At 43.1% G+C, this 23,856-nt stretch overlaps 1 protein-coding gene across 1 annotated transcript; it reads right to left on the bottom strand.

Moving 5' to 3' along the window:
• Positions 1-3,823: 3,823 nt before the first annotated feature.
• LOC143806673 (protein spinster homolog 1-like) lies at positions 3,824-22,179 on the bottom strand. The gene is made up of 14 exons (XM_077287470.1): positions 22,069-22,179; positions 20,528-20,756; positions 20,287-20,352; positions 20,002-20,138; positions 16,468-16,619; positions 16,149-16,218; positions 12,804-12,946; positions 12,569-12,712; positions 12,207-12,396; positions 11,924-11,989; positions 11,458-11,556; positions 6,219-6,390; positions 4,976-5,054; positions 3,824-4,484 (listed from the first exon to the last, which is right to left on the bottom strand). Exons 2-13 carry the CDS (start codon positions 20,733-20,735, stop codon positions 5,011-5,013), a joined length of 1,491 nt encoding a protein of 496 aa, XP_077143585.1. The 5' UTR covers positions 20,736-20,756; positions 22,069-22,179; the 3' UTR covers positions 3,824-4,484; positions 4,976-5,010.
• Between the last annotated feature and the right edge of the window lie 1,677 nt (positions 22,180-23,856).

Genomic DNA, 23,856 nt, shown 5'->3' with positions numbered 1-23,856 from the left:
TCTGCACCGTTGCCCCATAGCTGTGCCATATAGTGCTCTGCACCGTTGCCCCATAGCTGTGCCATATAGTGCTCTGCACCGTCCATTATTGCCCCATAGCTGTGCTGCTGCTGCTGCAATAAAAATAATAAAACACATACTCACCTCTCTTGCTTGCAGCTCCTCGGCGCCATCTTCCCGGCGTCTCCCTGCACTGACTGATCAGGCAGAGGGCGGCGCGCACACTATATGCGTCATCGCGCCCTCTGACCTGCACAGTCAGTAAGGAGAGAGAGACGCCAGGAAGATGGAGACAGCGCCCGGCGTGTGGAACGCGGACAGGTGAATATGCGATACTTACCTGCTCCCGGCGTCCCGCTCCTTCCCCCGGACAGCTGGTCTTCGGTGCCGCAGCCTCGTCCTCTGTCAGCGGTCACCGGCACCGCTGATTAGAGAAATGAATTATGCGGCTCCGCCCCTATGGGAGGTGGAGCAGCCTATTCATTTCTCTAATGAGCGGTCCCACGTGACCGCTGAACAGGGGAAGAGCTGCGGCACCGGAGACCGTGGGACTGGCAGGGGGAGCGTCAGGATCGCCGGGACTAGGTGAGTATGCCTCAGCGCCCTCTCTCCCTCACCCGCCGACCGTGACTCGAGTATAAGCCGAGGGGGCACTTTCAGCCCAAAAATTTGGGCTGAAAATCTCGGCTTATACTCGAGTATATACGGTATATAAAGAATAGCTGAGACACACTTCCATCTATGGCCACCTGAGAAAGCCAATGTGAATCGCGTGTTGGGGCTATTTGCGTGGTGTCGCATTTGGGTAACAATGGGTATGAGCCTTTTGTAGATATATTCATGGATGCAATTGTTATAATTACACTGTGTGCAGAATTATTAGGCTACGGTAGTTGTATTTTGATCACATAATACGTTTTATACATGTTGTCCTACTCCAAGCTGTTCAGGCTTGAGAGCCAACTACCAATTAAGTAAATCAGGTGATGTGCATCTCTGTAATGAGGAGGGGTGTTGTCTAATGACATCAAAACCCTATATAAGGTGTGCTTAATTATTAGGCAAATTCCTTTCCTTTGGCAAAATGGGTCAGAAGAGCGATTTGATGGGCTCCGAAAAGTCCAAAATTGTGAGATGTCTTGCAGAGGGATGCAGCAGTCTTGAAATTGCCAAACTTTTGAAGCGTGATCACCGAACAATCAAGCGTTTCATGGGAAATAGCCAACAGGGTCACAAGAAGCGTGGTGGGCAAAAAAGGTGCAAAATAACTGCCCATGAATTGTGGAAAATCAAGCGTGAAGCTGCCAAGATGCCATTTGCCACCAGTTTTGCCATATTTCACAGCTGCAACGTTATTGGAGTAACAAAAAGCACAAGGTGTGCCATACTCAGGGACATGGCCAAGGTAAGGAAGGCTGAAAAACGACCACCTTTGAACAAGAAACATAAGATAAAACATCAAGAATGGGCCAAGAAATATCTTAAGACTAACTTTTCAAAGGTATTATGGACTGATGAAATGAGAGTAACTCTTGATGGGCCAGATGGATGGGCCAGAGGTTGGATCAGTAAAGGGCAGAGAGCTCCACTCCGACTCAGACGCCAGCAAGGTGGAGGTAGGGTCCTGGTATGGGCTGGTATCATCAAAGATGAACTTGTGGGACCTTTTCGGGTTGAGGATGGAGTGAAGCTCAACTTCCCGACCTACTGCCAGTTTCTAGTAGACAACTTCTTCAAGCAGTGGTACAGGAAAAAGTCGGTATCGTCCAAGAAAAACATGATTTTCATGCAGGACAATGCTTCATCACATGCCTCCAACTACTCCCCAGCGTGGCTGGCCAGTAAAGGTCTCAAAGAAGAAAAAATAATGACATGGCCCCCTTGTTTACTTGATCTGAACCCCATAGAGAACCTGTGGTCCCTCATAAAATGTGAGATCTACAGGGAGGGAAAACAGTACACCTCTCGGAACAGTGACTGGGAGGCTCTGGTGGCTGCTGCACGCAATGTTGATCGTAAACAGATCAAGCAACTGACAGAATCTATGGATGGAAGGCTGCTGAGTGTCATCATAAAGAAAGGTGGCTATATTGGTCACTAATTTTGGGGGATTTTGTTTTTGCCTATAAGAAATGTTTATTCCTAAATTTTGTGCAGTTATATTGGTTTACCTGGTGAAAACAAACAAGTGAGATGGGAACATATTTGGTTTTTATTAAGTTCCCTAATAATTCTGCACAGTAATAGTTACCTGCACAAACAGATATCCTCCTAAGATAGCCAAATCTAAAAAAAACACTCCAACTTCCAAAAATATTAAGCTTTGATATTTATGAGTCTTTTGGGCTGATTGAGAACATAGTTGTTGATCAATAATAAAAATAATCCTCTAAAATACAACTTGCCTAATAATTCTGCACACGGTTTATTATATATCCTTTAGATTTACAGCTATGACTCTATTAAAAGAGCAGATATAATGCCATAAACCCTTTTGCATCCTCATACATTCTTATATGTAAGGCACTGAACCACTAGCACTTTATATTGATCTATATTATCTGCTGCTGCTCTTTGCGCCCCTTTACCACATGTGACATTCACTCTTTTCTACACAACCCTTGCTTCAGTAATGACTTTGCATTACTACATGTTCTTGTATCTCTATATATACCTTTGTATGATTAATAAAGATATTCTTTTGAATTATACTAGGGACGCTATACTCCATGTTAATTGTGTACCTGATAGCAGGGTCTAATAGGCTTCCATTATTGGTAGATCCAGAAGCTGTTGTTAGTTCTCGGCTAATCATGATAGCCATCAGCACACCGTGATTGTAAGAGGGTGCTAATGAAGATACAGAGGGAGCACCTTCCCTCTCCTTCTGCTCACAATCTAGATGTGGCGGTCTCCATTCACCGCTGCATCTAAAGGGTTAACCTGTGAGGATCGCTGCCAGCACTGAGCTCGGCAGTGAGGAGCTGGTACTCACTCCTTGAAGTACGGGCTCAGCTGCTAAGCCTGCACAGCCCTATTGCCATAATAACAGCAGAGTTCATGTTAAATCCCACGTGCCCATGAAGTAATAGTATATATGTCATAGGCCAGTAAGGTGTTAGACCTTTCATTGTTTTTTTCTGTATGTATTTTCCATTTACCATAATTAAGGACTGACCACATATGTGGGCTCAGGACATGGAATGTAAAGTGTGGACCTGGGGAGGAATCATGGACCATATATGAGGCTCCAATGATTTGTTGGGTTGACCACTACTTGACTCTATTGAGCACTGTGAAGATCCATACAGAGGCTCAGGTACATACCTGTGTCATCATACTGACTATTAACTTCATTCAAGGTGTCAAAGATAAGAATTCTCAATAATAGTTGGAATAATATTCAATTGTTTATTTATCAATTTCCTGTCAGTATGTATTTGGAGTGTGGGAGGAAACCGGAGAACCCGGAGGAAACCCACGCAATCACGGGGAGAACATACAAACTCCTTGCAGTTGTTTTCTTTGGTTGGGTTTGGACCCTAGCGCTGCAAAGCAACAGTGCTAACCACTGAGCCACCGTGTTGCCCAATAGTCTTCAGTGTGGTCCTAATTATGATAGGCCTCATGACAAAGACATAACTTGATATAGAAGTCACTTCTCAGCATGAAAAGTCTGGTAAATATCGAGAACAGAAACCGAGCCCGGAATCTGTCTCTTTTTTGCAGCAGGAAACTCACATTATTCCGTGAGTACGTCTGACTGCGGAAAGTCCAGTAAGTGAAATGTCCATACATGAGAACAGAGACCGAGCCCGGAATCTGTCTCTTTTTTGCAGCAGGAAACTCACATTATTCCGTGAGTACGTCTGACTGCGGAAAGTCCAGTAAGTGAAATGTCCATACATGAGAACAGAGACCGAGCCCGGAATCTGTCTCTTTTTTGCAGCAGGAAACTCACATTATTCCGTGAGTACGTCTGACTGCGGAAAGTCCAGTAAGTGAAATGTCCATACATGAGAACAGAGACCGAGCCCGGAATCTGCCTCTTTTTTGCAGCAGGAAACTCACATTATTCCGTGAGTACGTCCTGACTGCGGAAAGTCCAGTAAGTGAAATGTCCATAGGTGAGAACAGAGACCGAGCCCGGAATCTGCCTCTTTTTTGCAGCAGGAAACTCACATTATTCCGTAAGTACGTCTGACTGCGGAAAGTCCAGTAAGTGAAATGTCCATAAGTGAGAACAGAGACCGAGCCCGGAATCTGCCTCTTTTTTGCAGCAGGAAACTCACATTATTCCGTGAGTATGTCCTGACTGCGGAAAGTCCGGTAAGTGAAATGTCCATACATGAGAACAGAGACCGAGCCCGGAATCTGTCTCTTTTTTTCTGACATGTTTTCGTCTTGTAGAAGAGTCATCACATCTGGCTGTATTCCATATTCATTGACGGATCAAACTAAGGCCTTTCTCTGGGAATAGTGATCTGCAGAAATAATAAATATGATTGATTATGACTGAAGATGGTACAACTGGATATCATATATAAGTGGTACGCAATGTGCTCCTGGTTACTGAATTATCGCCTTGTGAGAAAATATTTAAGATAATTGATATCTGCTTATTCTTGGGTTTGGACTATACCCCCCCCCCCCCCATTCATATAGAGATGGCTGTCAACAAACTCCAGAAGGGAGATTTGTTACTTTTTGGTGATTTTAACATTGATCCAAATGGTTACTTAGACTCGACTGCTCAGACAGGATAACTATCCCAAATATTAGACTATTGGCTAAATAAATAAGAACTATATGATGTATTTTGGTGTCTCTTCAAGACAGGTCACACACTTCTCCGACAGACGTAAAACTCTGTCTAGAATCGATTTGGTTCACACAAATATAATTTCCTTATCAAAAATGTAAAAAGTGACTATTGGTCAAAAGACATAGTCTGACCATTCCTATCTTATCTTACCTTTAAGTTTTCCTCAGGTCCAGCCTTAAAACATTCTAATTTAATGGAGGTGCAACTGTTACCTCCTGCAGGACACAATCTATAAAGAAGAAATAGAAACAGGATTAAAAAATGATTTTATACAAAATAATACAGAAGGATTATCTCTATATACAGTAAAGCATTAAACCTAACATTAGCATTAAACTTTGAACTTACTCCTATGAATTTCTAAACCCAATATTACTCCATAATTAGCAGTATTATGACAAGATGTAGATGAAATCCCACCCAAATTTCAATATATCTATTGTTACATTTTTTGGGTGATTAAACTTTTAATTGCAACAAAATGGAAGCAAATAATTCCTCCATCAATATCAGAAGTAATGGAAGGGGCATCAACGCACAATATATAAGTTCAACTTTGTGCTTAGGTAAAAATGTTTTTTTTTTAAACAAATTTAGTTGGATGAGTGTCATGATGTAAGTATTTTTGTTTTAACACAGGCTAAACCCACAACTTAAAAACTAAAGGAGGTGTATTACCAAAATGTACCAGATATGTACCAAATAAATGTTTATAAATATTATGTACAAATTGCAATATTATAATAGTCTGTTTACTCCTAATAATAATAATGAGCAGCCTTGACTTTACTTTTTTCCTGTAACTTCCCACTGTTACCCCATTCTTCCTTTTTTCTCCCTCCCCAATTTATACTCCTTGCTAACATTATTATTGGTGTAAAACTTGGAAATGTTAAATAAAACCATTGAACAAGATGACCGGACATTTCACTATTTTTTTCACCTGTTCTAAATGCCGTCATTCTTCTGAAACTATCGTTGCTCGTCCGTTATTCCTGGGGTTCTCAATTCTCCCTTTATATAAATCTAGTATTTTTTTTCAAGTGGGCGTGACCCTCTAAATTTTTTTTCTTTTTCAGAAATATTTTGATGATCATGCCTAGTTGGCTAAATTGCTTGATAAATATACAGGGAGATATATATATCAGGAATGGGGAGATACGAGAACAAAAGACAAACAACGCCAGATTCAGAAGAAGAGCAGAATTTATATCAGGTTAACACATATGCATATTTAGTTATGGAGCTTTGTTAATCTTATGTTATGGCGCTTTGTTATGGAGATAGATGTATTATACAGATGCTGGGTATTACAGTTACTGATTATGGAGCTAATGCTAATCCAAATTCTGCAGGAGATATGAGTGGATAATGAACATATTTGTGCACGAACCTTCAGACTCTGTCTGTGCCTTCTTACGATCTTCCTCAATAAAGCGGGCAGACGCCAAAAAGAATCCTCCTCCGATAGCCACGATAAAGGGACAAACCATGAGGGCGTACTGCAAACTGCGGAACTTCCATAGATCCGAGTCTGGATTTTGAAGGTTGATGCGGTCGGATATCTGAAGATATGATGAAATAAATAGTTGTGTGGTTAATGAAAGTAGAAAAAAACATAATTGTCTGGACACATAAACACTGACAGCAGTCAATGGATAACAATGGAATCTGGTGCTCATAGAATGAGAAGGTGCCTCACTGCAGATAGTGGAGGAGCTCCATCCTCCAAACCATGAACAGCACTGGCTCCAGTTTCCGCAGCCCCAGCACTACACACTGTCTAGAGACAGGACTGATGTGACATCCTCCCTCAGCAGATGATCTATGACATCACTCCAGGCCATCTTGTCTTTGGAGGTCTCCTGCTGTGCACACAAGGTAAGAATAGTTTGCTGGTGCATAGCTTCCATGTATAGTCCTGCTGGGTAATGTATGTGTATGGATACTGCTTGTATGTCCTGAATGTCTGCAGAGTAAGGGTATGTGCACACGTTGCGGATTTCTTGCAGAAATTTCCTGAAGAAAACCGGAAATTTTCTGCAAGAAATCCGCATTATTTTTTGCGTTTTTTTTCCGTTTTTTTCGCGTTTTTTTAGCATTCTGCAATCGTAATTAGCTTGCAGAATGCTAAGTTTTCCAAGCGATCTGTAGCATCGCTTGGAAAACTGACTGACAGGTTGGTCACACTTGTCAAACATACTGTTTGACAAGTGTGACCAACTTTTTACTATAGATGCAGCTTATGCAGCATCTATAGTAAAAGATAGAATGTTTAAAAATAAAAAAAAAAATAAAAAAATGCTTATACTCACCCAGACATCTCACCGGCGTCCGTTCCGTATAGCTGGTGTGTACGCACAGGACCTTCCGTGACGTCACGGTCACGTGAGCGGTCACATGACCGCTCACGACCAATCACAGGACAGTGACGTCATCGGCAGGTCCTTCACCGCACACCAGCTACAGGAACCGAACGGCAGCATGCAGTGGAGGCGGGAAGACATCGAGGGTGAGTATAGGACTGTTTTTTATTTTAATTCTTATTTTTTTACCAATTATATGGTGCCCAGTCCGTGGAGGAGAGTCTCCTCTCCTCCACCCTGGGTACCAACCGCACATAATCTGCTTACTTCCCGCATCGTGGGCACAGCCCCGTGCGGGAAGTAAGCAGATCAATGCACTCCTATGGGTGCAGAATCCCCTGCAATTCCGCATTTTAATGAACATGTTGCTTTTTTTTCCGCGATGCGATTTTTTCGCGGAAAAAAAGGCTACATTTGCACAAAAAATGCGGAATGCACTTAAAATAATGGGAGGCATATGTAAGCGTTTTTTTCGCGTTTTTATCATGTTTTTATAGCGAAAAAACGCGAAAAAAACGCGAAAAAAACGCGAAAAATACTTAACGTGTGCACATGGCCTTAAGGTACCGTCACATTCAGCGACGCTGCAGCGATATAGACAACGATGCCGATCGCTGCAGCGTCGCTGTTTCGTCATTGTGTGGTCGCTGGAGAGCGACCAACGATGCCGAAGACCCCGGGTAACCAGGGTACACATCGGGTTACTAAGCGCAGGGCCGCCCTTAGTAACCCGATGTTTACCCTGGTTACCAGTGTAAATGTAAAAAAAACAACACTACATACTTACATTCCGGTGTCTGTTGCGTTCCCCGGCTTTGCTTTACGGCCGGCACTGGCACATTCAGTGCAGGAAGCTCTGAGCAGCAGCGTGGACGCCGGGGGACGTGACAGACATCAAAAGGTGAGTATGTACTGTTTTTTTTTTTTACTTTTACAGTGGTAACCAGGGTAAATATCGGGTTACTAAGCGCGGCCCTGCACTTAGTAACCCGATATTTACCCTGGTTACCATTGTAAAACATTGCTGGCATCGTTGCTTTTGCTGTCAAACACAACGATACACGCCGATCTGACGACCAAATAAAGTTCTGGACTTCTAGCTTCGACCAACGATATCACAGCAGGATCCTGATCGCTGCTGCGTGTCAAACACAACAATATCGCTATCCAGGACACTGCAACGTCACGGATCGCTATCGTTATCGTTGTTAAGTTGTTCAGTGTGAAGGTACCTGTAGACACAACATTCCTAAGCGCAATTGTTCATTTTGCTAAATATGACCACCTAATAAATTATCTAATTGCTTAAAGTGGTTATTCAGGACTATTTTTTTTTACTATTAGCCTAAAAACTAATGGGCACCTGAGGTAGTTGCTATGACAGGCAGTTACCTGCTTGTTCTACCTGGCGCAGGCTCAGAGCCATCACAGACCGCTCCTGCCACTGATTCAGCTGCTCTACATCAACAGAGCAGCTCTTCTTCTTCCGGATTGCTCTGTTAACAGGGCGTGAGTGCTGAGGCCATGGTGATGGACAGCCAGCTCCCCGTAGTTAGGTAGCGTGGAGCCAGCTGTCAATCACCATGACATCAGCAACCACTCTGCATCAACAGATCAGAGTGGAAGAGAAGATGCTGCTATGTCGATGTGACATCAGCGGAAGCCGCTGAATCGGAGGTAAGAGCACTCTGCGTCGGCAGAGATCAGTGTGTGCCGGGCACTACAGGCAGTTATTTAGCAACTACATGCCTGCTAGTTCTTAGGCCCATAGTAAAAAAAAATAATCCTGGTGAACCCTTTTAAGTATGCTATGATTAGGCCACAGCGAGACTTGCTAGTTCATTTAACGCAGCTACATCTGTATATATCTGTTAGGATACTTTATGTAGACATGGAGACCACCATAAAAATACAGCGTTACATAAGGTACTGTACCAATCAGACCTCATGATACGGCTACAGTCACATCCCCTGTACATGTCTGTGTGTTGTCCGTCTTTTTCTTGATCCATACAAACAAGTGTTTTAAAAACTCCTTGTGTCTTTGATCTCAGAGACTGAGAGCATGTCCTATTCTCATCTGTTCTGTGGATCAGATTTGGCCATTAAAGAGTAACTGTCGTTTTAATTTTTACATAAAAATAATCAAATAGTACAAGTGAAAATAAGCAACTTTGCGACAGATCTTATCTTGGACTTCAGAAAGGCAGATCTTAAAAGACTCAGAAATAGGGTAGGAAAGGTCCAATGACTGGATGCTCTAAAGGACACAAATGTCCAAGAAGGATGGGAGATTTTTCTAAATGAAATTCTCACTGCACAATCAGTATCAATTCCGAAAAGAAGGAAGAATTGGAAGTTTTTAAAGAGACCAAGATGGATGAACACAGAACTTAAACACTTGCTAAAAAGGAAAAAATAAATATATATCAAATGGAAAGAGGGGCATATCTAAAGAATAGTATAATGCTGTTTGCAGGGAATGCAGGGCAAGGGTTAGAACAGCTAAAGCCAGTAATGAAATGAAGCTTGAATTGGAGAGCAAAAGCAGTAAAAAAGGATTTTGGGGGTATGTCAAAAGCAAAAGAAAAGTCAAAGATGCTATAGCCTTTTTACAGGTTGAAAAGAGTCAAGTGTCAAAACTGATGTTGAGAAGGCCAAACTTTTAAATTCATATTTTGCATCTGTGTTCTCTAAGTGAGCAAATGTAACTTCAAATGATCATTGGTGTACTATCGAAGGAATAAATGTATTCACACTATCCATAAACAGAGATATAGTGAGGGAACACTTAGCCAATTTACATGAATTTAAATTTCCTGGTCCAGATGAATTACATCCTGAAAATTATACCAGAAGAAATGGCAGAGCCACTAGCCGAAATCCTGAAAGAACAGGAGACGTCCCATAAGATTAGAGAAGGGCAAATGTCCCTATCTTCAAAAAAGGAAAGATGATGGAACCGGGAAATTACAGGCCAGTGAGCTTTACTTCTATACCAGGAAAGATCTTTGAACAAATTATTAAGCAGCATGTATGTACTTGGATAACAATACAGTAATTAACAAGAGCCAGCATGGATTTGTAGCAAACAAGTCATGACAGACTAATCTAATTTCCTTCTATGATGGAATCACTGGGTGGATCAGGGAAATGCGGTAGATATAGTATATCTTGACTTCAACAAAGCATTTGATAAAGTATCTCATACAATCCTTATTGAAAAAATTACCAAGTATGAGATTGACAAGGCTACGGTTAGGTGGATTCATAACTGGCTCAGTGATCATACTCAAAGAGTGGCAATAAATGGTAGCACATCCAATTGGAAGAGTGATTCAAGTGGGGTACCACAAGGCTCTTTCCTGGCCTCAGTGCTGTGCAACATTTTTATAAAGGATCTAGATAAGGGAACTGAAGGTAAACTGATCAAATTTGCAGACAATTAAAAGCTAGGAGGAATAGCTAACACTAGAGAAAACAGATAATGGATTCAGAAGGACTAGATAAACTTGAATAATGGCAGGGGCTAATAGAATTATATTTAACATGGAGAAATGCAAGATTCTACATGTTAACAGTGTGATACAGTAGCAAAAAAAGGCAAACGCAGTTCTAGGATGCATTAAGAGAAGCATAGAGTCTAGATCATGTGAAGTAATTATCCCCCTCTACTCCTCTTAGGTCAGACCTCATATAGAATAATGTGTCCAGTTCTGGGCAACACATTTTACAAGAAACATTAAAAACTGGAGCAAGTTCAGAGAAGAGCTACCAGGATGGTGAGCAGACTGCAAAGTATGTCCTACGAGGAACGGTTAAAGGATCTTAGAATGTTTATCGTGCAAAAAAAAAAGGCTAAGAGAAGACTTAATAGATGTCTACAAATATCTGAAGGGATGTCACAGTGTAGAGGGATCATCCTTATTTTCATTTGCACATGGAAACACTGGACAATGGAGTGAAACTGAAAGGGAGAAGATACAGATTAGATATTAGAAAAAAGTTTTTGACAATGAGGGTAATCAATGAGTGGAACAGGCAGCCACGAGAGGTGGTGAGTTCTCCTTCAATGGAAGTCTTCAAACAGAAACTTGACAGACATCTTGTCTGAGATGGTTTAGTGAATCCTGCATTGAGCAGGGGGTTGGACATGATGACCCTGGAGGTCACTTCCAACTTTAACACTCTATGTTTCTAGGATGTACAAATGGAAAAAGATGTGTGAATGTAGCCTTAATGTGTAAATATGTAACAGTTACTTACCAGCCCGATGAAATAGGCGCTTCCGGCTTCCCCAAGCAGGTCGGCCCCTATCATAAATATGGCCTCTGCTGTTGATCGGCTTGCAGCAGGTACCACATACTGAAACAAGAGAATATTCTGAGTGAGCAGAAGGAAGTCACGAGACGCAGCAAGTTAAGAGAACATTGGCAAAGTGAACATACATGAAACAGAAGGAAAGAGCACAGTCAGCCAGGATTGGAAAAGAAGCCCAGAAACGCGTTGTGGACTGAGATTTCATTAGAGAAGATTTTAATCTTCTTGTGCTAAGTCTATTTTGGAGTTTAGTTGGGAATTATCCAACAAACGCTTGGATACAGCCAGGATTAAGGGGCATTTGGCCCTGTCACTAAGGGGTTAAGGGGCATTGATGGGTGAAACAGAACATACGGGCTGAATACATAATATAATTTTAGCTGTGCTAAGTTTGGCGCTTTTCTCCACTCACCAGGCGAATATCAGCCTCAACGGAGCAGTTCAGTGTCAGACATAAGATTCCGAAGAATAAAAACACCTGCAGAGATAAAGAACAATACATATATAGACGTTTGTTTCTTACACACTTTCCTATCCTCTATAGGTTTTGTCTTTTTAATCCATTCATCCACCCCAGCTTCCATACATTCATACAGTGCACCCGCCACAGTCTATGATTTCTACTGCTCATTACATCCGTCCTATTTCCGAGACCCAGTAAGGGAATGAAAGCAATCTACACATCAGGTACTTACATAAGTGGCCACCAGACTGATGTTTCCCATAAATATAGCCAAGAACAGGAAAATGGCGGAGATGAACAGGCCAGACGCACACACTATCGGGTCGGCACGAGGGTTGGTCTTCCTGTATATTTTGGCTATCTCCGCTCCTGAGACGACTCCACAGATGCCAGCGGTGATCATAACTCCACCAAAAATCAGACTGCAAAGAAAAGTAGTAACAAGATTAGTTAAGGAGCTTGAATTAATGCTATATAAATAATTTGATATAATAATCATTTGAAATATAAATATTTTTTTAAATATTAAACTGGGGTAGGGGGAATATTAAATTCCCACCAGTGATTGTCAAATCAAAGTTTGTAAACTTGTACCTGTCGTTATAGTCGCAGACTTCAGTCTGACATGGCTCAATGGCGTCCCGGGCACGCTTCAGGAAAGTGGGAGCGTGGAAGCCGATGGCACCGGCCACAAAGTTTACACTCATCATCCCAAGTGTGCAAAACAGAAAACTTCGGCTGCAGAAAGTGAAAAGGGAAAAAACATGTAAATAACACAGAAGTCACGGGGTGGATCAGTGACATCAATCAGTGCACAGAAAACACCTACTTTTTACGGAGTTGCTTTAGATCTGAAGTCCATGTTTTGGAGCTCGGCGGTTTGCTGTTATTTCCTCCTGTTGCTCCTCTGGTCGGTTCTTTTACAAACACAAGTATGAGCAGGACTCCTATCATGCCCAGAGCAGGGGAGATCTGTGTAGATGAAGAAGGAGACATCACATGTTACATATACAAAGGTGTCATCAGTAGTTATGAGCGAACATGCTCGCCACTACTCGGTACTCGCCCGAGTATCACTATGCTCGGTGTACTCGGCGAGCACCGAGTATTTCCAGGATTATTCGGCGGGAGCTCGGGTCTCCACCCTGCAATTCTGCCCCTCTTTAGATGACATTGCAGGGATTGTCTGCCATGCACTGTAATGCCACAGCCATCTTTGTTGTGCTATTACAGTGATTGGCTGCCGCACAGCGTCATCAGCTCTATAAGAGACCTGGCGCCTCCCTGCTCGCCACATTCTGCTCCATACTTAGCGAGTGTAGGGAGAGCTGCTGCTGAGATAGGGTCACATTATTTCTTTTGTTAGTTAGAGTGGTAGTGTTCCATCCACAAATCCTGAGAAACCAACAGTCCTTTTTAGGGCTAATTCGGGGGTCCCGAGATTGCAGCGCTAGGTAGGCTGGGGATTCTATGTGCACATATCCACATCAGTGCAAGGCCTGCAGGCACTGTATGGGAGTACATAGCTCTCACTGCATCCCTCCCAAAGCTCCAGAACTGTCTTCTGCTGCTGCTTATTTAATATATACCTAGCTGCAATTATCTGTGGCAATTTTTTTTTTGCATCTTACACCTGCGCCTTTTATTCTAAAGCAATCCATAGCCCCCTTTCTTCTACATTTATTTGCTTGGTCACGCTGCAGACTACAGCCAGACCATTGCAATAGAAGAGCGTGAAAATCTAATTTTTTTACTATTCCTTTTTGGTCCCAGGCATCAGATGTGAGTGCGCAAAAAAATCTGTCCTTTTTGGTTGTGGTACTATGTAATATTTGGTAGTGTCTTACAACATTTTTGACACCATTTTGCTGCCCTAAAATCTGCAGCTGGCACAAAAATATTTAGCTACAGTTCACTGTGAGTTGTACGCCACATGCATCGCATATCATTGTGCTAAATATCTTACAATTTTAGTACTCCATTTTTTTTTTGTGTCATAGCCAACTTGTTGACATAATTTTGGTGTGCCCAAAAAATTCTGATCATTTTGATCAGTCTGTTATCTCTGGCTGACGCCTGCTCTATCAGTGGTGTCAAAATCCGTGCTTTGCAGGCATACCTTGTATTTTTTGGTCTGCTAGCCTTGATCTACTCGTTATTTTTGGTTTAAAAAATATAATAAATAAATAAATTAAATGTACTGTATGTTATCTCCGTCAGACGCTCGGTGTATCTGTGGTCTCCAAATACTTGCTTTTCAGGCATACTGATCACATATAATTTTTCTCCCAATAAATCCATTTGTATTGAGCTTTCCAAATATTACAGTAGTCCATTTAAAATAGGCAAGGCAAGGGACAGGGAAGTGGATGTGTGATGCTGATGGTGCATGCAGAGGACGAGACTGTGGCCAAGCTAAAAGTGGGCCACAACAAATACCCACATCTTCTGGCTCGACCTTCCTGTCCCAATTTCTACGGGACCGCAGCACACCACTATGGAAGCCAGAGCAGTGTGAAGCGGTTAGTGGTTGGATAACGGATAATGCTTCCAGTCACTTAGCCACCATGTATTCCACATGATCTTTCCATTTTTCCTATCTCTGGACCATCCTCTTATGACCTAGTGTATACCTCTCCAATCTAAACATTTTTGAAATACTATTATATTTTTATTTTTATCCCTGTCTCTGATCTGTTGCTAGGGACCAACATATCTCGTTGGACACATTCTGGCTTCATATCTATGAACCTGTGTTCACCCCTCCCTTTTGTTATTTTCTTTCATAGGTGGATTCACATCCTTTATTCATTTTTATTTCAGTATGATTGCTCATTATGTCTCCTCACTAGGTCACCAGGGTTAACGGGTTTGGTGCTGCTATAGCCAGTCCAATTTTTGGAAAGGGTGTCTGTGATGCCCATAAAATATTTTGTTAAAATGTACCCCCCATGGGGAAATGTTTGTACAATTTTAGTACACCAAATGTTTTATTTTTGTGTCATATCCTACTTATGGACACATATTGAAACAGTCTGTTATCTCAGTCACAAGACTGAAGACCATAAGAGTGGTCTTCAAATCTTGGCTTTTCAGCCATACATTCCAGTATTTGGTCTGATACCCTTAGTGTATACAGTATTTTGTGGTTTTTTAAATTTTTAAAAATACATCCCACATATTGAAACAGTCTGTTATCTCAGTCACACATCTGGTCTATCTGTGGTCTTCAAATCTTGTCTTTTCAGCCATACATTCCAGTTTTTGGTCTGATACCCTTGGTTTATACAGTATTTTGTGGTTTGAAAATTTTGAAAAATACAGGCCACATATTGAAACAGTCTGTTATCTCCGTCCGACAGCCGTTTTATGTATGGTGTAAAAATAGTTTTTTTACATGCATACATTCCAATTTTTGGTCTGTCTAATACTCTAGGTCTATACACTATTTTGGTTAAAACAAAAAAATTTTTACAGTGTGATAGTTCCGTGACCCGCCTCATCTATCTGTGTGCTACTACAAAGTGTGCTTTTGAGGCTTCCATTCTCCTTTTTTTTCCTGTGTGTTACCCTAGCTCAAAACAGTAAACACTATTTTTTGATTAATTTTTTTTTTAATTTACCCCCATGGGGAAATGTTGGTCAGGCAGCCCATACACTTTGTGTATGGGCATTTCAGGTCTAGGAGACCCGCTCCTTTAAATTGGGCATACTATTTAATGAGGCCTTCCTCCACAGCTCATCATCCACTGACACTAGATCACCAGGGTTAACGTATTCTGTGCTGCTACAGCCAATCAATTTTTTGGCAAGGGTGTCTATCATCCCCATAAAAAAATTGTTAAAAAATGTACCCCCCTATGTACACTGTACATAGGCAGAAAGCTACCAATCAGTGGTGGGGGAGGGGTTACACAGAGGAGGAGGACTACGTGGCATGAGACAACTAGTCCCCTCCTCATAATTTCCTGCTGATAAAACAGTATTTTTTTTTCTAAACAACTAGAAGGAGCAATATGTGACACATCGCAGGAATCAGGTTCTCTGTCCCTACAGAATCCCTGCTCTCAGATTAAATGATAAAAAACTACTGGCAGAATCCCTTTAAAACCATATAGGAGTTATAGTTCAGATTCACAGTTTGTCCACAAGATCCCTCAGACCTATTACTTACCCGAAAGGCCCAACGCCAGTCTCCAGAGGCCGCACTTGCAACTTTAGAGCCAACGATGTAACCAAGGCCACTGTAACAAACAAAAACAAAGTTGTCATCATTTCTGCACACATATACACATATAAATGTGTGAGTGTCTTTCTCTGGCTCCTCCTTCCTGATTAATGATTCCTCATTACTTGCGGAGGGTTTTGTAAGATGCCATCCATATGTTTTGAACATGGATGCATCTGCGGAGCGCAAACTGGGCAGAAAAAAGTCCACAACAAATCGGTAAATTGTCGGAATGACTCTAACCAATAAATAGGTCCACACTCACCTGCCAATAAATGCTATTACGCAATAACAGAAGAGCGCGCGGCTGCGCCGGTCCCCCACACACAGGTCGGCAATGATTGAGGGGGCAGTTATTTTAAAGCTCAACTCTACAGCTCCCACCAGTCCATTAACCAACAGAAAAGCTGTAAAATTCTGTGAAAACACAAAAAAATATTCAGTGATTATTTCAGAAAGTTTTCTTAGACACCTAAAGAAATACCATAATAGAAAGATTTGTAATTTTCCCTAATTTTGGAGCCGCTCCTGCTTGTGTCTCGCAAATACTAATGCAAAATACTGATCTAGATACAGACAAGTGAGAGGCTTTACGGCTCCTGCAGACGTCTGTGGATCATGGTCCGATCACAGACTACAATGCACAGACAGTGTGATAGACCTGCGGCCTGTCCGTGCATTGCGCTACATGATGGCATCGAGATCCACAGATGCTTCCTGGCATCAGAGGCGCAGGACCGGGAGCCGTCCTCTGAGCTTCCGGCCATGACCTTGGTGTACAGTTCTCCAGCTTTAAAGGCGCCATGCAAATGACCGTCACTTCAGAAGGCGTGCGTCTGAGGCCAGGAAGCGTACACCCAGCTGCTGAGGGGCAGTGACGCTGCCGAAATGTGTGGAGCGCGTGCGCGGGATGTGCAGGAGCTGGTGATGATGACGAAAGCCCCTGCAAATTATGTTATCACTCCCACAGGGCCGTGATAACATGGAAGGACGGCTGACTAGTCTGGGCAACTAACGACCATCAGCTAGTCAGAGCCCCCATTAGCATAGGAAATGGGGACAGTATGAAGGGGTTTTAACCTAATTTTTATAGAAGAATGTTCTACAGGGCTGGATAGGCAGGGGATTTACTCCTAGATAAGTGAGTGCTGCTGGGTGGAGGGCATGGAGGGCTGACAGGATCTCTTTATGTTCATGTTCTACAGGGCTGGTAGGCAGGGGATTTACTCCTAGATAAGTGAGTGCTGCTGGGAGGAGGGCATGGGGGCTGACAGGTTCTCTTTATGTTCACGTTCTACAGGACTGGCTAGGCAGGGGATTTACTCCTAGATAAGTGAGTGCTGCTGGGTGGAGGGCATGGGGGGCTGACAGGATCTCTTTATGTTCATGTTCTACGGGGCTGGTAGGCAGGGGATTTACTCCTAGATAAGTGAGTGCTGCTAGGTGGAGGGCATGGGGGGCTGACAGGATCTCTTCATGTTCATCTTCTACAGGGCTGGATAGGCAGGGGATTAATTCCTAGATAAGTGAGCGCTGCTGGGTGGAGGGCATGGGGGGCTGACAGGATCTCTTTATGTTCACGTTCTACAGGGCTGATAGGCAGGGGATTTACTCCTAGATAAGTGAGTGCTGCTGGGTGGAGGGCATGGGGGGCTGACAGGATCTCTTTATGTTCACATTCTACAGGGCTGGATAGACAGGGGCTTTACTCCTAGATAAGTGAGTGCTGCTGGGTGGAGGGCATGGGGGCCTGACAGGATCTCTTTATGGTCACGTTCTACAGGGCTGGTAGGCAGGGGATTTACTCCTAGATAAGTGAGTGCTGCTGGGTGGAGGGCATGGTAGCCTGACAGGTTCTCTTTATGTTCACGTTCTACAGGGCTGGTAGTCAGGGGATTTACTCCTAGATAAGTGAGTGTTGCTGGGTGGAGGGCATGTGGGCCTGACAGGATCTCTTTATGTTCACATTCTATAGGGCTGGTAGGCAGGGGATTTACTCCTAGATAAGTGAGTGCTGCTGGGTGGAGGCCATGGGGGCTGACAGGTTCTCTTTATGTTCACTTTCTACAGGGCTGGATAGGCAGGGGATTTACTCCTAGATAAGTGACTGCTGCTGGGTGGAGGCCATGGGGGGCTGACAGGATCTCTTTATGTTCACTTTCTACAGGGCTGGTAGGCAGGGGATTTACTCCTAGATAAGTGAGTGCTGCTGGGTGGAGGGCATGGGGGCCTGACAGGTTCTCTTTATGTTCACGTTCTACAGGGCTGGTAGGCAGGGGATTTACTCCTAGATAAGTGAGTGCTGCTGGGTGGAGGCCATGGGGGGCTGACAGGATCTCTTTATGTTCACGTTCTACAGGGCCGGTAGGCAGGGGATTTACTCCTAGATAAGTGAGTGCTGCTGGGTGGAGGCCATGGGGGGCTGACAGGATCTCTTTATGTTCACGTTCTACAGGGCTGGATAGGCAGGGGATTTTCTCCTAGATAAGTGAGTGCTGCTGGGTGGAGGGCATGGTAGCCTGACGGGTTCTCTTTATGTTCACGTTCTACAGGGCTGGTAGGCAGGGGATTTACTCCTTGATAAGTTAGTGTTGCTGGGTGGAGGGCATGTGGGCCTGACAGGATCTCTTTATGTTCACGTTCTACAGGGCTGGTAGGCAGGGGATTTACTCCTAGATAAGTGAGTGCTGCTGGGTGGAGGCCATGGGGGGCTGACAGGATCTCTTTATGTTCACGTTCTACAGGGCTGGATAGGCAGGGGATTTACTCCTAGATAAGTGAGTGCTGCTGGGTGGAGGGCATGGGGGGCCTGACAGGATCTCTTTATGTTCACATTCTACAGGGCTGGATAAGCAGGGGATTAACTCCTAGATAAGTGAGTGCTTCTGGGTGGAGGCCATGGAGGGCTGACAGGATCTCTTTATGTTCACGTTCTACAGGGCTGATAGGCAGGGGATTTACTCCTAGATAAGTGAGTGCTGCTGGGTGGAGGCCATGGGGGGCTGACAGGATCTCTTTATGTTCACGTTCTACATGGCTGGTAGGCAGGGGATTTACTCCTAGATAAGTGAGTGCTGCTGGGTGGAGGGCATGGGGCCTGACAGGATCTCTTATGTTCACGTTCTACAGGGCTGGTAGGCAGGGGATTTACTCCTAGATAAGTGAGTGCTGCTGGGTGGAGGGCATGGAGGGCTGACAGGATCTCTTTATGTTCACGTTCTACAAGACTGGTAGTCAGGGGATTTACTCCTAGATAAGTGAGTGCTGCTGGGTGGAGGGCATGGGGGGCCTGACAGGATCTCTTTATGTTCACGTTCTACAGGGCTGGATAGGCAGGGGATTTACTCCTAGATAAGTGAGTGCTGCTGGGTGGAGGGCATGGGGGGCTGACAGGATCTTTTTATGTTCACGTTCTACAGGGCTGGTAGTCAGGGGATTTACTGCTAAATAAGTGAGTGCTGCTGGGTGGAGGGCATGGTAGCCTGACAGGATCTTTTTATGTTCACGTTCTACAGGGCTGGTAGTCAGGGGATTTACTCCTAGATAAGTGAGCGCTGCTGGGTGGAGGGCATGGGGAGCTGACAGGATCTTTTTATGTTCACGTTCTACAGGGCTGGTAGTCAGGGGATTTACTGCTAAATAAGTGAGTGCTGCTGGGTGGAGGGCATGGTAGCCTGACAGGATCTTTTTATGTTCACGTTCTACAGGGCTGGTAGGCAGGGGATTTACTCCTAGATAAGTGAGTGCTGCTGGGTGGAGGGCATGGGGGGCTGACAGGTTCTCCTTATGTTCAGTTTACCTCATTGGGAACGAAGGACAGGCCGATAATTATGGCTGACCAGAGAGCCATTCTTATACACACAATGTGTTTCCTGCTCCAGCGGTCTCCCAGGTATCCATAGATTAGTCCAAACAAAGCACTGCTGGCTGTGAATACTAAAATGGGAAGGAAAAAACAAGAGGTCAATAAAAATATTTCTATATTATTGCATTTTGTTATATTTGAGGATTATTTAGACGGTTTCACTTAAATACTTCTCCCGTCCCCCTCACTTTAGAATAAGATTTTATGTTGAAATTTTACCTAGGTTTATAAGGCCGGATTTACTGTCATCTATTTTAAAGGCGGCTTGCATGTAAGGCATCGCTCCTGTCAGAACAAAAAGAGGAACACAAGTGATTACTGTAATGAGAGAAGTGTAGGAACAGACATCACAGCAAGTAACGAGCCGTGTCGTTGGCCATGAAGGTTTGTTTCCTTTTACGTTGCGGTTAGGGGCCTTATACATCTTGCCCCCCGACATAACCCGTGTACCCCTACCTACCTGCGACAGTGAAGGTAGCCATGGTGATGACTAAATACATGAAGGTTAGAATGCCTACGGTGATGAAGGATCGGGTGACGGAAACTCCAGTCCGCTCGTGCAGGTCCTGCGTTTCGCCGTTCTCATCCTTTTCTTCAATGTCAATGCCTTTTTTCACATCATCAGATGGAATTGGCATTTTTTGGGTGGAATTGCAGAGAGATGCCATGTTCACAGAGCCCTGCAAACACTGGAGAAAAACACAAGAAATAAAAATATTACATTAATCTCAGTCTGTGGTGCGGAAATACAGTGTAATGCAGTATATAGTATAATAAGCAAAGAATAATAAGTTAAAGTTCCCTAAGGGGAATAAAAAATAATGTAAAAATCAATAATTCTATAGGGAAATCTATATCTGTCCCTCTATCATCATCTGCAGGTTGTGTCTCCCCAGGAAAGACCCCCATAACTCATTAGACTAAGTTCAGAAGTACCTTTCTCTCTCTCCACCGGAGGGCGCTGATAATAAGAAATAATTATCACTTTCTATAACAGATTGTGCAACACACAATAGAAAGTGGCTCAGGCCGTCGCCCATAGGTAGACGCAGGGACCGCCAATTGTGACATCATCAGTGCGTCACCGGGGGTTCTAAGCCACTGTGATGTCATCGTATTCTACATTCCTAATTGGAGGTGTTTGCTAATATTACTACACCTGCCGCATATTGGGATTTAATTACATAGTCTCCTCCTTTATTATGATTATTATTATTATTATTATTCACAGCTCCTTCTCTCTATCACATAGTCCTCCCTTATTAGATATAAAATGACTGCTGATGGGGCGGCATCTGAGCAGAAGACCAATCCATCAGCTCCTCCATCAGGACAGAAGCTTTCCCATGCTCCATCACCCGTCATTCCATTACATTATCTAACAAGAGAGGGCGGAATGTAATAAAACACAAAGATTACAAGAGAATCCAACATGTAAAGTACAGGGGAGGGCGCCATGTAACACTATTCATCAGAAAAGGAAGGGAGCCCAGACACATTCTAGAATAGGGGCCCCGAGCTGTCAGCGTTCACCCCTGGACACAATCATGTATATTTATATATGTATATGCACATATACTCTCATGCTGACCTATATGTATACAAACATGCACTTTCACAAGTATAGCGACAGAAACATACTAACGTAAGATAATAGCTGTGTATCAGTGGTGAAGCACTACAAATCCCATATCTACCTATCTATCTAATTTTTTTCCATTTTCAGCATAATATAACGTAAAATGAAGATGTTCTTCAAAACAACAACTCGTCTTCCAAAAAAACGAGCTTTCACCTGACTGTGGGATAGGAGAAATGAAGAAGAGGAGGAAACATTGACCTTGCTCTAAAAAGGGTTAATGGTGATTTCTAAGAATGTGTCTGTACTGTTATTGGGGATAATTCTATAGGGAAATCTATATCTGTCCCTCTATCACCATCTGCAGGTCGTGTCCCCCCGGGAAAGACCCCCATAACTCATTAGACTAAGTTCAGACGTACCTTTCTCTCTCTGTCCACCGGAGGGCGCTGATAATAATAAATAATTATCGCTTTCAGAATAATAATCGCTTTCTATAACAGATTTTGCAACACACAACTCATGACTGCAACACACACTAGAAAGTGACTGGGCTCAGGCCGTCGCTCGTAGTTTTATACCTGGGCCGATTGTGACATCATCAGCGTGTCACCGAGGGTTCTACGCCATTGTGATGTCATCATGCAGTGCATGTACAGTACATACAGTCAAAACTGGACATTTTCTGCAAGAAATCCGCATGCGGTTTTTCATGTTTTTTGCGTGTTTTTGACGCGTTTTTTTCCGGAGCTTCCCAATGCATTAAATAGCGGGGAAAATGCGAAAAATGATCAAAATTAATGAACATGCTGCCTTTTTTACCGCGATGATTTTTTTTCACGGGAAAAAAAAGCATTATGTGCACAAAAATTGCGGAATGCATTCTAAATTATGAGATGCGTTTTTATAGCGTATTTATAGCGAAAAAACGCAACGTGTGCACACAGCCTTAGCATCCTTGAAATTGTTCCAGAAAATGAAGTATTTCTCCCAGAATATTATTGATATTACACATGTTTCGTTATACACACGTTTATTTCCTTTGTGTGTATTGGAACAGCATAAAATCAGAGAAAAAAAAAGCTAAATTGGACATAATTTCACACAAAACCCCAAAAATTGGCCAGGCTAAAGTGTTAGATCCCTCAACTTAGTATTTGGTTGCACACCCTTTGGAATAAGTGCAATCAATCGCTTCCTGTATTCATCAGCAAGCTTCTTACACCTCTCAACTAGAATTTCTCCCAACAGCAATTTTAAGATCTCTCCACAGGATGCACATTGTCCTGCTGGAAGACCCATGATCTAGGACACAAAATCCAGCTTTCCTACACTGGGCACTATATTGCAATCCAGAACCCTGTGGTAATCTTCAGGTTTCATGATGCAGCCCCAAAACCTATTTGAACTTCCACCATATTTGACTGTAGGTAGCGAGTTCTTTTCTTTGAAGACCTCATTCCATTTTTGTTAAACAGTACATTGATATGCTTTAACAAAAATCTCAACCTTGGTCTCATCTGTCCACAAGATGCTTTCCCATAAGGATTTTGGCTTACTCATGTCCATTTTGGCAGTCTAGCTTTTTTATGCCTGTGTGTCAGCAGTGGGGTTTTCCCAGGTCTCCTGCCGTTCATTCAAATGTGAACGGATAATTTGGGCTGACTCTGATGCACCCTGAGCTTGAATTTCTTTGGAGCTTGATTGGGGCTGCTTACCCACCATCTGGACTATGCTGCGTTGCAACCTTCCATCAATGTTTTTCTGCATTCTATGTCCAGGGAGATTAGTTACATTGCCATGGGTTGTATACTTCTCGATTATCAAGATCTCTGGAGATGGACTTGTAACCTTGAGAATGTTAATATTGTTCAACAATGTTGATTCTTAAGTCCTCAGACAGTTTTCTTCTCTTTCTGTCTTCCATGCTAAGGGTATGTGTCCACGTTCAGGATTGCATCAGGATTTGGTCAGGATTTTCCATCAGTATTTGTAAGACAAAACCAGGAGTGGGACAATTAGAGGAAAAGTATAACAGAAACATATGCACCACTTCTGCATTTATCACCCACTCCTGGTTTTGGCTTACAAATACTGATGGAAAATCCTGACCAAATCCTGATGCAATCCTGAACGTGGACACATACCCTTAGTGTGACACACACACACAGTGCAAAGACTGAGTCAACTTCTCCCCTTTTTATCAGGTT

This window comes from Ranitomeya variabilis, chromosome 2, assembly GCF_051348905.1.
Source record: "Ranitomeya variabilis isolate aRanVar5 chromosome 2, aRanVar5.hap1, whole genome shotgun sequence".
Taxonomy (NCBI): domain Eukaryota; kingdom Metazoa; phylum Chordata; class Amphibia; order Anura; family Dendrobatidae; genus Ranitomeya; species Ranitomeya variabilis.
This window is presented reverse-complemented; position numbering and strand designations above follow the sequence as displayed.